The 12340-nt window shown below is 41.4% G+C and overlaps 1 protein-coding gene across 1 annotated transcript; it reads left to right on the forward strand.

Moving 5' to 3' along the window:
- The first annotated feature begins 2219 nt into the window (after positions 1-2219).
- Positions 2220-10890, forward strand: RNF152 (ring finger protein 152). Its single transcript, XM_086965410.1, has one exon. It carries the CDS (start codon positions 2370-2372, stop codon positions 2979-2981), a length of 612 nt encoding a protein of 203 aa, XP_086821536.1. The 5' UTR covers positions 2220-2369; the 3' UTR covers positions 2982-10890.
- The last annotated feature ends 1450 nt before the right edge of the window (positions 10891-12340 follow it).

The following is a 12340-nucleotide window of genomic DNA, read 5'->3' on the forward strand; positions in this document are numbered from 1 at the left end:
AAGAAAGGTGGAAAGATGTGTATTAAGGTGCGCTTCTAACATCTTTGCCGGGGCTGGAAGTAAAGATATCGGCCTAAAATTCTTAAGGAGGCCCGGGTCCAGGGACGGTTTTTTAAGGAGAGGCTTCACTATAGCCTTCTTCCACACCGGCGGAGAAGAACCCTGGACAATAGCCCTGTTCATGATTTCAAGCAGAGGCGGAAGAATGCTGTTTCTGCACTCCTTTAGCAGGAGTGCAGAAAGTTAGGGGTACTTCCAACTAATCAACATTTTCTAAGGCTTTCAAAACATAGAAGAGAGAGAATGTGTGTGTTTCTGTCACTGTGGGCATGTGAGAATCCCAGGTGAAATCCAACAGACACTTCACTTAACCCGACTGAAAACACCTATACTCAGCTATTCACTTCAGAATATATTTGTTTGTGGGGGTGTAAAACCTCAAACACCACCCCTTGGCACCTTATTCGAGAATGCTAATGTTTTCTCTAGTGCGCCATTGGGAGGGTGAGAGTTTAGAGATATTAGAGCCAAGATATCCTTTTTAGGGTGCATGTTGCACTATATCCCTAATGTAATGTAAACCAGCCACATATCTTGTTACCCCAAACCACACCGCAGAACGCTACCAGATCAGGAACCCATGAACTTTGTCCTTCACCTATAGGACTTCATCAACAATATCTGAACTTCATTTTTGAACATTGAACATTTGGACATGATTGATAATATTCTTGAAGTAATTACTGTAATTAGGGATCACTTTTCAAACTAGAGGACTCCATTAGCTGGTCCTACAAATAAAACACAGCAAATTACAGACATAGCAATATAGCATGCCCATTTAAGAAGGAATCTAAATAGAGCCCTGAAGAAGTCCTTGAGGATGAAATGCGTTGGCTATTGTTTTAAGTTGATTATCAAAGGAAGAAAATAAATGAAGAATTGTGAACAAAACACATCTGACGGATATTGTGTCTTGTAAAGAATATCCATTATGTTTAGTGATCATTTGTGAGAATCTTGCTGAACTCTTATTCGATACAAGTGACAGGATGTGGTTAGATTAGGGTGCTGAACCGTTACAGATTGATTCAAAATTGGGAGCTTTCTCCTCTGGAAGTTGAAAGGGGTTAAACATCTGGTTCTGAGCACCACACTTAGGGCCAGATGTAGGAGCCCTAATACCGGTCGGTAACGGCTGAATTCGGCCGTTACCGGACGGTATTAGGGTTTCCAGATGTAGGGGGCCTATATTTTACCGATTCTGTAAAGTTACCGAATCGGTAAATTTACAGAATCGGTAAAATACCGAATCGGTATATTTACCGATTCGGAAAAACCACATGTAAGTGGCACTCCTAAGAGTGCCACAGGCCCTTAAAAATCGGTATTTTACCACCCAATCCTATTAGGTGGTAAAATACAGAATTCAGGTGTGCATGCACATCTGTGCATGCACACCTGTGCAATGTGACACACAGACATGCCCTTAGGGCATGTCTGTGTGCCACATGGCACACAAGTCCAGAATTGGGGTGCTAGAGGATGTCAAAGTGACACCCCCTGCACCCTTGCAGGATTCGGTATTTACCGATTCTGTAAATACCAAATCTGTATTTCACATTGATTCCTATGGGCTTCAAGGCCCATAGGAATCAATGGGAAAAACAGATTTGGTATTTACAGAATCGGTAAATAGCGACTCTTACAGATTCGGTAATTTTTTACCTACATCTGCCTCCTTCCAATTTAACGAATTTTAAATACCGAATCGGTATGACTCGGTATTTAAGAGTCGGTAAATCGGATTTACCTACATCTGGCCCTTAATATTCAACAACTTGCCCCTACTGTGATGTCAAGTGCAGTCGTTTATTGCCTCAACCCCTTTTAACTCCCTATACATCTTGCACCAATCAACCAGTTCACACAAAGTACAGGCAGTGATCAAAAGTCCTTGGGTAACATCAAACGTAAGAGGCATTCAACAACTGTGAGAAAGTCAACACATGTGAACGTAGCTCAACTGTGTACACATGAATTCAGTAACTTACACTATGTTTTTAATGTATTAGTCATTGCTAATATGTTAAGATTATCAGTTTGCATTTAAACTTCTGCCATTTGTATTTCTATTTTGTTTGACTTCTCTGACTAATACATTTAATTTTTCACATTTTCTTTTAGGTTATGGAGCGATTTAAGCTGAGGAACTGCCTAGGTGAATCATAACCATTTTCTCAGCTAAAAACGCAGGGGAGCAGCAGACTGGGAAAACGTCACTGTGATCTTGATGACAGGATCGAAGATCCGTGCACCAAAGCTAAACGGCAGGATTCAGTTTAAGTTTTGAGTGGTTTTTATCAACAATGGAAACACTTTCGCAAGATTTGCTGCTGGAATGCCAAATTTGTTTCAATTATTACAGCCCTCGGCGGCGGCCCAAGTTGCTGGACTGTCAGCACACATGCTGCTCCGTCTGCCTCCAACAGATGAGGGCCAGTCAAAAAGACCTGCGGTGTCCTTGGTGCCGGGGTGTTACAAAGTTGCCTCCCGGATATTCTGTTTCTCAGCTGCCGGATGACCCTGATGTGATTGCGGTCATTGCAATCCCTCACACCTCGCAGAACACCCCAGTCTTCATCAAACTGCCCAGTAATGGGTGCTACATGCTGCCAATGCCGGTCTCCAAGGACCGGGCCCTCTTGCCTGGTGACATTGGATGCCGCCTTTTACCTAGCGGCCAGCAGAAATCTGTCACCGTGGTGACGGTACCAATGGAGCAGCAGCCCTTGCACGGTGGAGCGCCGCATGAGATTGTGGAGGAGGAGCCAGAGAGGCGGGGTGTGGTTAAAAGCTCAACATGGTCTGGAGTTTGCACTGTGATCCTGGTGGCATGCGTCTTGGTCTTTCTTCTCGGCATTGTCCTCCACAACATGTCGTGCATTTCAAAACGCTTCACTGTGATTTCCTGCGGTTGATGGGGCCCATTATATTGAGGCATACAATGTTGGTACTAGTCAGAGGGTGCGGAAAATAGGAGGTAGTTACAGAAAGTTGGTGGTAAGAGTCTGATGGGTGCAGCATTGACTTCTGAATGCAAGGCACTAAAAAACGCTTGGACCTGTTTAGCCCCAACACGATTCAAAGGTGGAACATGGCGTACAGCGTCTGCGGGATGCAGCTGTGAATGCAAGTTTCCCACCCATAGTCGTATTATGGAAGAAGACTGCATGAAGAATCGCATTTATATGACATACCTTGTACTTTTGTAATGATTTTAATGGCATTATCAAGATGAAGTCATCTGCTAATAAGAGGATATTTTACCAGTACGTAAAGTGTGATCTTCAATAATGCAGTAGTAGATGGACATCAGCATATTCAATGTATAGGTAGCATCACTCCTGAGATTTCCAGAAATGGTGTGCTCCTTGTTTTTTATAATCAGTAGCCTTGTAGGGGCAGCAACGTTATCGAGTTATTAACGCTTTTTTACGTATTAAATTGCACATTGAGGACAATGTTAAACTAGAGCATTGTGAAGTAGTTTTTAAAAGTAGGCACTTTCTGATCTGCCATATTTCACGTTTGTTCTGTGTACCATGTCGCTTATGTTTTTATTATTTTACCCACAATTTGGTGCATTCTGTCTGGTCTTTGAATTTTGAAAAAGTGGAAACCTGGGAAGGATATGGCCAACAAGGCCTAACGGGTGTGGGTCTCTGACTCCTACATTTGCCGTAAGGCCATTGGCAAAATGTTGAGTCTCGCTTTTCTAAAACTTGTGGGAAAGGTTGTAAAAATGTACTCCTTTTGTAGGAGATGCGACTTAGTTGAGGTTGCAACAGAGAGAGGCAGCCGTCTTGGTCAGGGTTCTGACTGTAACTTGTGATAGGTGTTTATGGCGTCCTAAATGTTAGCATTGTGTAGTCTTTTTGTGATACGAGGAAGACCCTTGGCTTACAGCATATCAGCAAGGCTAGTGCTTGGCTGCAATTAACTCCACGCAGTCCATAAACTGTTGCTATAGTAAGCAGAATGTCGCGTTTTAAAAACCCTCACAAACCCAGAGTAGGTGACAAGCCAGTAAAAGCTGGGAAGAAAAGTTCCAACACTGCCATATTGCATCGGGCAATTGAGAACCAGCAAGACACTTCTTAAAACATTCAGTGATGATTCAAAAACCTATGTGGTTAAATTCAGTTAAGACCTGATTTACTGTTGTGATATAGGCCGGCAGCAAATATAACATGCCATGTTCACAATAAAATGTAAAAGTTTTTTTTTAATCATGTTTGTATGGACACAGGATTTGTGCAAAACCATCCATGCATAGTTGTAAAAAAAATGTACACAACTGGCTGCTGTTTGTCTTTTCCGCCAAACTCCTGTGGCGTCAGGTGACGTAATGGTGGGTTGAGGCAATCCACAGGTATTGCCAACTGAAGTGTACATTAGTTAGCTGTATTTTTTTAACCCTTCTGTTGTTTCCAACTGCACGTGAATACTCTGTAAGTACAGGGGTATGACTTTGATCGCTTGATGCTGAGGACTTAAAACTACTTTAGTTAATGTTTTCCGCCACAGTCTTTTAGTCCTCAATTACTCCTTGGAAAATGTTTCTGATAATTTCTAGCATTATTTCATTAAAAGTGGAGTAAAACCATGAAGTCAATAGTGGCTAGTCATACATACTGTCTTTTGGCAAGACGCAACTGTGTTTATAGAGCGTGTTAATAGCTCTGGTATTGTACTCGCCCAATTCCTTTGGTCATTGCCCTGGGGTTTGCTTTCTTCTCTGAGATCCAAATTCGACATTGCATCTTAGGACCGTGGGATGGCCGACTCGGGCCGGGTCCAGGTCTTTGAGGCCTACACGAGAAATTATGAGAAACTTAACATTACTGTGAAATGTGTGTTCTTGAATTTGCAGGAAACCAGTCATTTGCAGCCTTTACGTATAAAAAAAGGTTTTTTGAGATTGAGGGATCTATATGAAGTTAACCCGAATTTAGAGGCCAAAAGTTTGAACCATCACCGAAATATCTGCCTCAGGAAAAAACTCAAACATGCGTTATTTTGGCAGCCCGGCGATTGGCAAAATTTTGCACCGCTGGGTGGACATGAGGGTTCCGTTTGTGAAGAACTGACCTCTTCACCATAAGGCTTGAGGCAAAAAAAATTAATGCATTAAACCTTCTCTGCAGTGATATGCCTGTCATTTTAAGCAGGGTTCTTGATAAATCGATATTATGTGCTTGTTTAGCAAGGCGTGCACTTTTTAAAAGTGCTAGTACCACCCTTGCGTTCAACTGAAGTCCCCAGGAGAGACAACTTACTATGGTGTTCCCCTGACAAGCAGAAGCGGCTTTCATTTTTCACATCTCTTGATAAAAGGTGGAGTGATATAGAAACTTCCACTCAGTGTGAAACGTTGTAAGAAGTGCCGCAGATGGCCATCAGAAGCAACGATCCTTTAGTTTGAGAAGCCTTTGCATTTTTTCTCCCGATGCTGTGCCTTTAGTTTTATTCTATATAAACATGGCCCAAAAAAAGCATCGCTCTCAATGTATTCGGATGTGTTGGAAACCTGTTTTTTTCCTGTCCCACCTCACATCTTTGTTTTAAGCTGAGAGCCGAAGCCAAAATGGAAGAAGTTGCCCTAACAAATGGCATGCAATTCTGCCAATTCACTCAGTTACTCAGAAGATATTGATTCCAATTGTGTTTGGTTATATTAAGCAGCAGCTAATGTACTTCTTATGGTCATAATTTATGTATGCATTGAAGTTTCTTTAATGATTTAAACAGGGTGTAGCAATTGCTGGTGCAGCGGGTGCTCTGCAGCAGGGCCCAGAGCCCTGAAGGGCCCAGTGAACCCTGATAATTGCTCGATTTTACTTCCCCCAACAGCAGTCTAAGAGGCCATTTTCCAGACTTGCACCAAGTCCCATTGCATCCTTGCTATGATACAGATTTTAAACAGCTTAATTTGCCCAAATCCTTTAACATTTTATGGTTGCAGAGTTTGCAAGTTGATCATTAGCTTCCAGTGGTGTTGCCCGTTGAGAGCTTTGCTTGCTAGCGTGGTTGGAATAAACAGAAGTGGTAAAGGTTAATGTCTGTTCACAGGGAGGCAGCTTGAGGTAGGTGACATTGTTGTGACATTAAGGGTGTGATTTTTTTTCAAGTCTTGACAAAATCAGCTTTGTTCTGTATCCAGGTTTAGAGGCTAAATTCATTGCAGTATTGATGCTGTAAACAGCGGGTTGCTGCATCCAATGCAGTTGGCCTAAAAGCTGGGCGGTGAAATCAGGCGTACCCCAGAACATACAGTGGAGCCTCGCTGGAGTTCTAGAAGTCAACGCATGAGAGTTCAACAATGGCGTCTTGTACGCCTGGATCTATTTCAATGTACCTCCAAGCAGGTTCAAGTAATGAGATTTAAACCCTTTGTACTGTTTTAAGCCCTTTGGATCAGGTGTAGTATTGAGTGAACAGACCGGACCAGAAAATAGGCCTATAGTAAGTGCCATTGATGTTTAAGGAGAATGCCCCGGTTACTTACTAGTAATCTTCATTACTCCGAGTCCTAGTCTTCCTCGTCACAGTATAGTTTCCCATCCGTCCTTTCCCTGTTATGTATGGCTTCATGCAGTGATTTGCTTTGTTTATAGGTGGAGCTCTGGGTGCACTTCCTTTTTATAGTGTATGGAGGTAGAGGAAGTCGGACATATTGGAGGGATGGGGAACTAGTGTGCTAACTTTTTTCTTGGAAGTTTCTTTAGGGAGATTAAACTTATTGTGTAATTACTGTGGTTAGAAAGACAGACGAGGAGGTAATGTGCCCTTAAGTGTGAAGCCCTGCTAATTACCAGTGTCTGCTTCTGTAAAATATCATCTAAGTTAACTTAGTTGCAATTATATTGTGCTACCAGCCGTCTGGGGCAACAAAGGGGTATTGTGGGTGAAATGTCAGTGTGCTCTGGCGTGCTTAAATTTCCTATGCTCACTGTGAATTTATTATTACAGTTGCGAAAAATAAAGTGGCCAATTTTTTACTTTCCAAAATCGATCCAAAGGGACGCCATTTTGATTTTTTATGTTGATTCCTACAGAAATATATAGCTTAAGATTGCCTTTTAGCTGAAGAATGCCTGATATGAGGCACATGCCATATATTCATAATCCAGTGCGCTAAGTGAATATGGAGAACAATATAACTTTTGGTTCCTGCTCAGAAGTAAGATCACCTAGTACTATTGTAATGCAAATGAATGCAAATTGTGCTCTGCAGACTGCCACTCCTGCAGGCGCGTCTGTCAAACTCGAGAAAGAAAGCCTTGCAACATGTCAAAGTGTGATTATGATTTTTATGTCAGTTATAAAATGTTTTATATAAGCCTTTCTGACCGAGCTCATTGACAATTTAACGGGTCAGTTTCCTTTCGTTTTATTCTCTACTTAAAATGTCCTACCTGACAGCCTTGGAATGTAAAGTCCCATACCCATCACTGCAGTGTCACCACAAGTAGCCCTCCCAAGAGAAGTCCAACCGTATCTGTGCAGCGTCACTTTGGCACCATGGTTTACCCGCACAACTCTTGCATTAGGCTTTGCTGTATGACTTGAAAGTAGAACTCTTTGTAATTGGAGTAGTGATTCCGCATGATCTATGGGTTGAGGGCGGAAGTTGACGGTAAAGAAGTCTAACGGATTTGAATTCTCAGTTAGCTGTCATCAACATAAATAAACGCAAGGCTTAACTTGCTAAAAAAAAATAGTGCAGGGGCCCAAAGTTTTGCTCTGTACTGCCAAATGCTGGATTTGCCAAAAACAAAGTCGGACTACCGTTGATTCCACTTCATGCTTTCTTTTTGACACCACACTACACTACACTTACTGTCTTTTTATTTACATTTTAGGGCTGCTTCCTCCTTTTGTGGCTGTTTTCCTACATTTCTACCCCCACCCCCTCTCATGCACCCTTTTCTGCCTTTGTCTCTTTCGCTCTGAGTGGAATGTTGATGTTGAAAATAATTACCAGCCCCCAAAAATGAGTGTGGTGCCCCCCACCTGGCACAAACTAAGCACTCTGTATAGCAAAAATTGAAGAGGACTCGAATTTTAAAAATCTGCTTTATAAAAGTGTTTGAAAGTCCTGCTTCTTTGCAACTGCTCATTTGCTAGGATCCCTGTTGTTTTTTGAGACAGGCAGTGGTGCCAGAGTTGAATTGTTCCTCCTTCCTGAGACACAATATTCATTCCCATTTCAAAATGTGCATTACCACTAAAATTATGTGCACTCTTGACCTGCAAGAGAAGAGATAGGCTTTCTGTTGTCTCCAATTCTTAAAGCTTCAATGCCTGTTGTATTGATTTTTGTTTTAAATCTGGTTTGTTTCATACCGTGAAAGTTTTTTCAGTCCATTTTGAAATTCCTTTCATTGTGATGTGCAGCAAATGGCCCAATTCTGTAATGTTCTACTGATCTCTGTTAAACTTCCATGTTCATAAAAACATATAGTATGAGAGTATCTCGTAAGTAGGATGCTAATTATTCTGACAGGGTGTCTTGAGACACCCAATGGGTATTGTTGTAAGAGTAGATAGCCCTATCACATACCGTATTTCAAACCTCTTACTTGGCATTTACAGGTGACTATAATATATCACATACGGCTGTGATTGTCACCATTTTGGAAGAACCCATTGTTTTCACATTGAGTGAAAACCGAGGTAAAGAGCGAAACTGGCCAAGGATGAAGGTGTGTAAATCACTATTTTAGTGCATCAAGAATACCTTTAAAAATATTCTGCTCTGCCCTACGGCTTTGTGGGCCACTTATTGGCCAGATAAACTAACTACTGCCATGCTGTTCTTCAGTTTAACTCTTCTAAACCAGTCTAGTTGCGATGAACTGGTCAGAGGCCGCACCTTGACTCAAGTACTTCATGGTAACCCACCATGTTTGATGACATTGATTGCACAGAAATGATAGTATGGTATTGCACCTTTCTTGACAACTTTACCCCAGCTGGAAACTGATTTCATATTTTTGAGATCTCACTGACTACATTCTTAGAGAGTCAGTAAGTCCCTTTAAATATAATATTTTCTTTCAATTCTTAGAGGTTTTTTAATAGGGGACGCGCCGCACAAGCCTTTAACCAAGAGATGGTATCCAGGGTCTTACGGCTACAGACGTTTGTCGGGATTGTCACCCTTAGGCAATTTTTTGTGCAATGAAAAGGGACTGAACATTTTTTTTGTATGTATTATCTCTGGAAATTGAGTGTATTGCTAGATTATTGCACCTCTCTGTAGCAGACTCCTCAAGTTCCCTTTGATTGCTTGTGTAATGTGATATATTTTTGCAATGCTGAAGAGCAGCAGAGAGACAGAAGGATGAGGAGCTGCTCTTAATTCAGGTCATGTCTGTACCATCTGCTCCATATCTAAAAATGTTGTGCGAAGAAAGCACTTGGGCGCCCGGGCTTCAGCTGTGTTTAAGGAAATTCCCGTGGGGCTTCCGAGAGCTACAACTAAACTTGGCAGAGCAGTGGAAGAATATTTCATTTTTGTTAGCCCTGAAGAAAGCGCTGTCTTGCTCTGGGGGAATTAAAAAAAAATAGGCTGCAGTTTATAGATTACAAAGAACTGTCGTCTGGATGTTTGAAATTAATTGGCATTTTCTCTCGTCCATTAAATGAAGTCATTCATGCTCTACAAATCCAGAAAATGCTAAAATAGTGCGAGTGTGCAGCCACAGCATTCAGCGAGCAATGGCAGCCTGCTCCTGCTGGACCAATTGCTTTAACCTGTTTCTGTATGCACTCCATTTTACATGAAATTGATTTTTAATTCTGAGGTTAGTTGCTACAGGTTTCTGCAGATGTAGAATTTTTTTGGGGAAGATAAACTTTGTTCTAGACCTGTAGGTGCATACATTGCTATAGTGTTTTCTTTCCTACTTTTCCAAGGCCTCATTTTTCTGTTACTCGTTTGATTTAACACTCCTTTCAGTACATTTCTTTGTATTTCCTTACAAAGCTATGTGGTGCATAAGGTATATGGCGCATAAGGCTATATGGCGTATAAGAAAGTTCCTCAGTAGTCTTGAGTGGGATACTTTTAGACCAGGGTGGCTGCCTAATCCTGAGCTCAACTAGTCCCAAATGCAGCTCTGAGAGGCAGCAACAGTTGTCATTTTATGCACTTTTATGTTAAGTTGTTGCAGAGAACTACTGGTCTAGCGTACTGCTTCACGGTCCTAGATTATGGAATGCTTCATGAACTTTTAGCTAACGTGTATGTGTAAAAGTGTTGTAAATTGAAATGGCACCATTTCTAGAAAAAAATAAATCCTTTGATGCACACCACACTGGGGTTGGAAATAGAACCATTGTTTAGGGATGATTTTAGCGCTTTGTTCAGTCCTAAATTGCTTTACTTAATCAGTTCTATGGAAAAGCTTAACTGATACTAATTATTGACTCTTAGATGAATCTTTGAATTGTTAAATTTACAATAATGAGTTTAATTTATATTTAAAGGCTTCTTTGAAATTGCTAACAAAGCCCTACACAAAAATAGATACTCTGGTGAAAAAGCTGAAATATTGCCAAGTATTGAATGTGTAAGGCGCTGCCGGGCCACTGCTTGTATTTCTGAATGTCTAAAAGCAAATGTTGCTTGATCTTACTGTCATAGAGGGTGTCTAGAAAAATTTCATGAGGATTTTTCCCCATTGATCCCAATTTTAAATTGTGGGTATTTTTGTATTCAACATGGTTGTCTTGCGTTTGTATATGTGAAAATGTTGATTTTATGGGACCGCTAACCACATTTGTTATGATTAAAAACCTCAAAATTATTGCAGAAAATACTTGTTTGTTTTTTCATTGAATTTTAAATGCAACGCTGTGTAGGGCTGCCGCGTCTACTGATTTAACTGGAAACCTTTGACAGCTTGAACTGATAACTAAAAATATGCTGCATTTTAATCACAAGCTTCTATATCTGGAGGTGACTTCCAACACAAAATAATTATTCCAGAATGAACTTGTTTGTCATGTTTACATGGAAATGTTAATGTGTAGCAAAAATTTGTGGAAAGGCCTATTCATTGAGGATTTGATTATGTTTGTAACAGGGTCCACTAGGCAGAAGAGCAGAAAATGAAGAAGTTGAGTAGATATAAAACAAAGTCCCACTCATAAGCCTCGTAAAGACCTCCTTCTGATTTGTCCAGTAAAAGGGGCATACTCGCCCCACCCCACAGAGTTCTCTACTGGTGGTAAGGTAACTCCTAGGGAAGACCTATAGGCTAATTATCCGCTGAGGGTCCACGAGAAGTAACAAATCATAGTGGAATCAATTATTCCAGTCCTCTTTCCTGTGCATCGGACCTAGATAACCAAGTGGAACTGCTAATGTCATGGAGACTATTAACAGCACATTAGAATTATGTGCCTTATGGTGGCCTGGCTCCCATATATTGACCCCCCCGCATCGGAAAATGGTGCAGTACCTTGGTGGAAAATACACTTTTGTGAGGTAGGGTCAGAATTTTGATGAGCACACCTTGTATATTCTACTTACATACAGATGATACTAATCGTCCACTGTCCCCCGAATCCAATGCACTAGAGCCGGAGGATGTGCTTTCTCCCACCTCGCAGCCAAAGCCTGGAGCAACCTTCCAATTCACCTCTGAACCTCCACCTCCCTCGCCGAAATCAGGAGTGGTCTCAAGACATGGATGTTCGAGTAGCTCCCCCTCACGCACAGTGCCTGGATACCCTTATGGTGATTAACGCGCTTTACAAATACTGATTGAATCGTATTGACTCTCACACTATGTCACTCTCCTCGCAGTACGAGGATTAGTCATATCTAAGAAACAGGGCACTGCTGCAGACCTCTAACAAAATATGAGCATCACTTTGTCATATGCAAACAAATACCTGACTTCTAACCCTGCCATCCTCTTTGTATCAACCCTCCAACTGCATAATGTTCAAGGAGAAGGACTGCACAGGCAAGAGGTAAACACTTTGACTGTAACATGACTTGGTGTGATTAGGAAATTTGGTAAGTAATTGGAACATTACTACTTTGTTCTCCTTACAGTTTTAACACTGCAAAAAATTAAGAAAGCTGAGCCAATTCTTTTAGTGGTGGCTCTTAGCAGTTGGCCAGGAGTAATGCGTCAACCAGGGCACTGGTCCCAACACAGAATAACCAAGGAAAATATATGGCTATTGGAAAAAATCTGCAACATAATGATCATGGAAACACCATATCTTAGGTCAACAGCGCCTCCTCTCATAT

Source organism: Lissotriton vulgaris, chromosome 4_1, assembly GCF_964263255.1.
Source record: "Lissotriton vulgaris chromosome 4_1, aLisVul1.2, whole genome shotgun sequence".
Lineage (NCBI taxonomy): Eukaryota > Metazoa > Chordata > Amphibia > Caudata > Salamandridae > Lissotriton > Lissotriton vulgaris.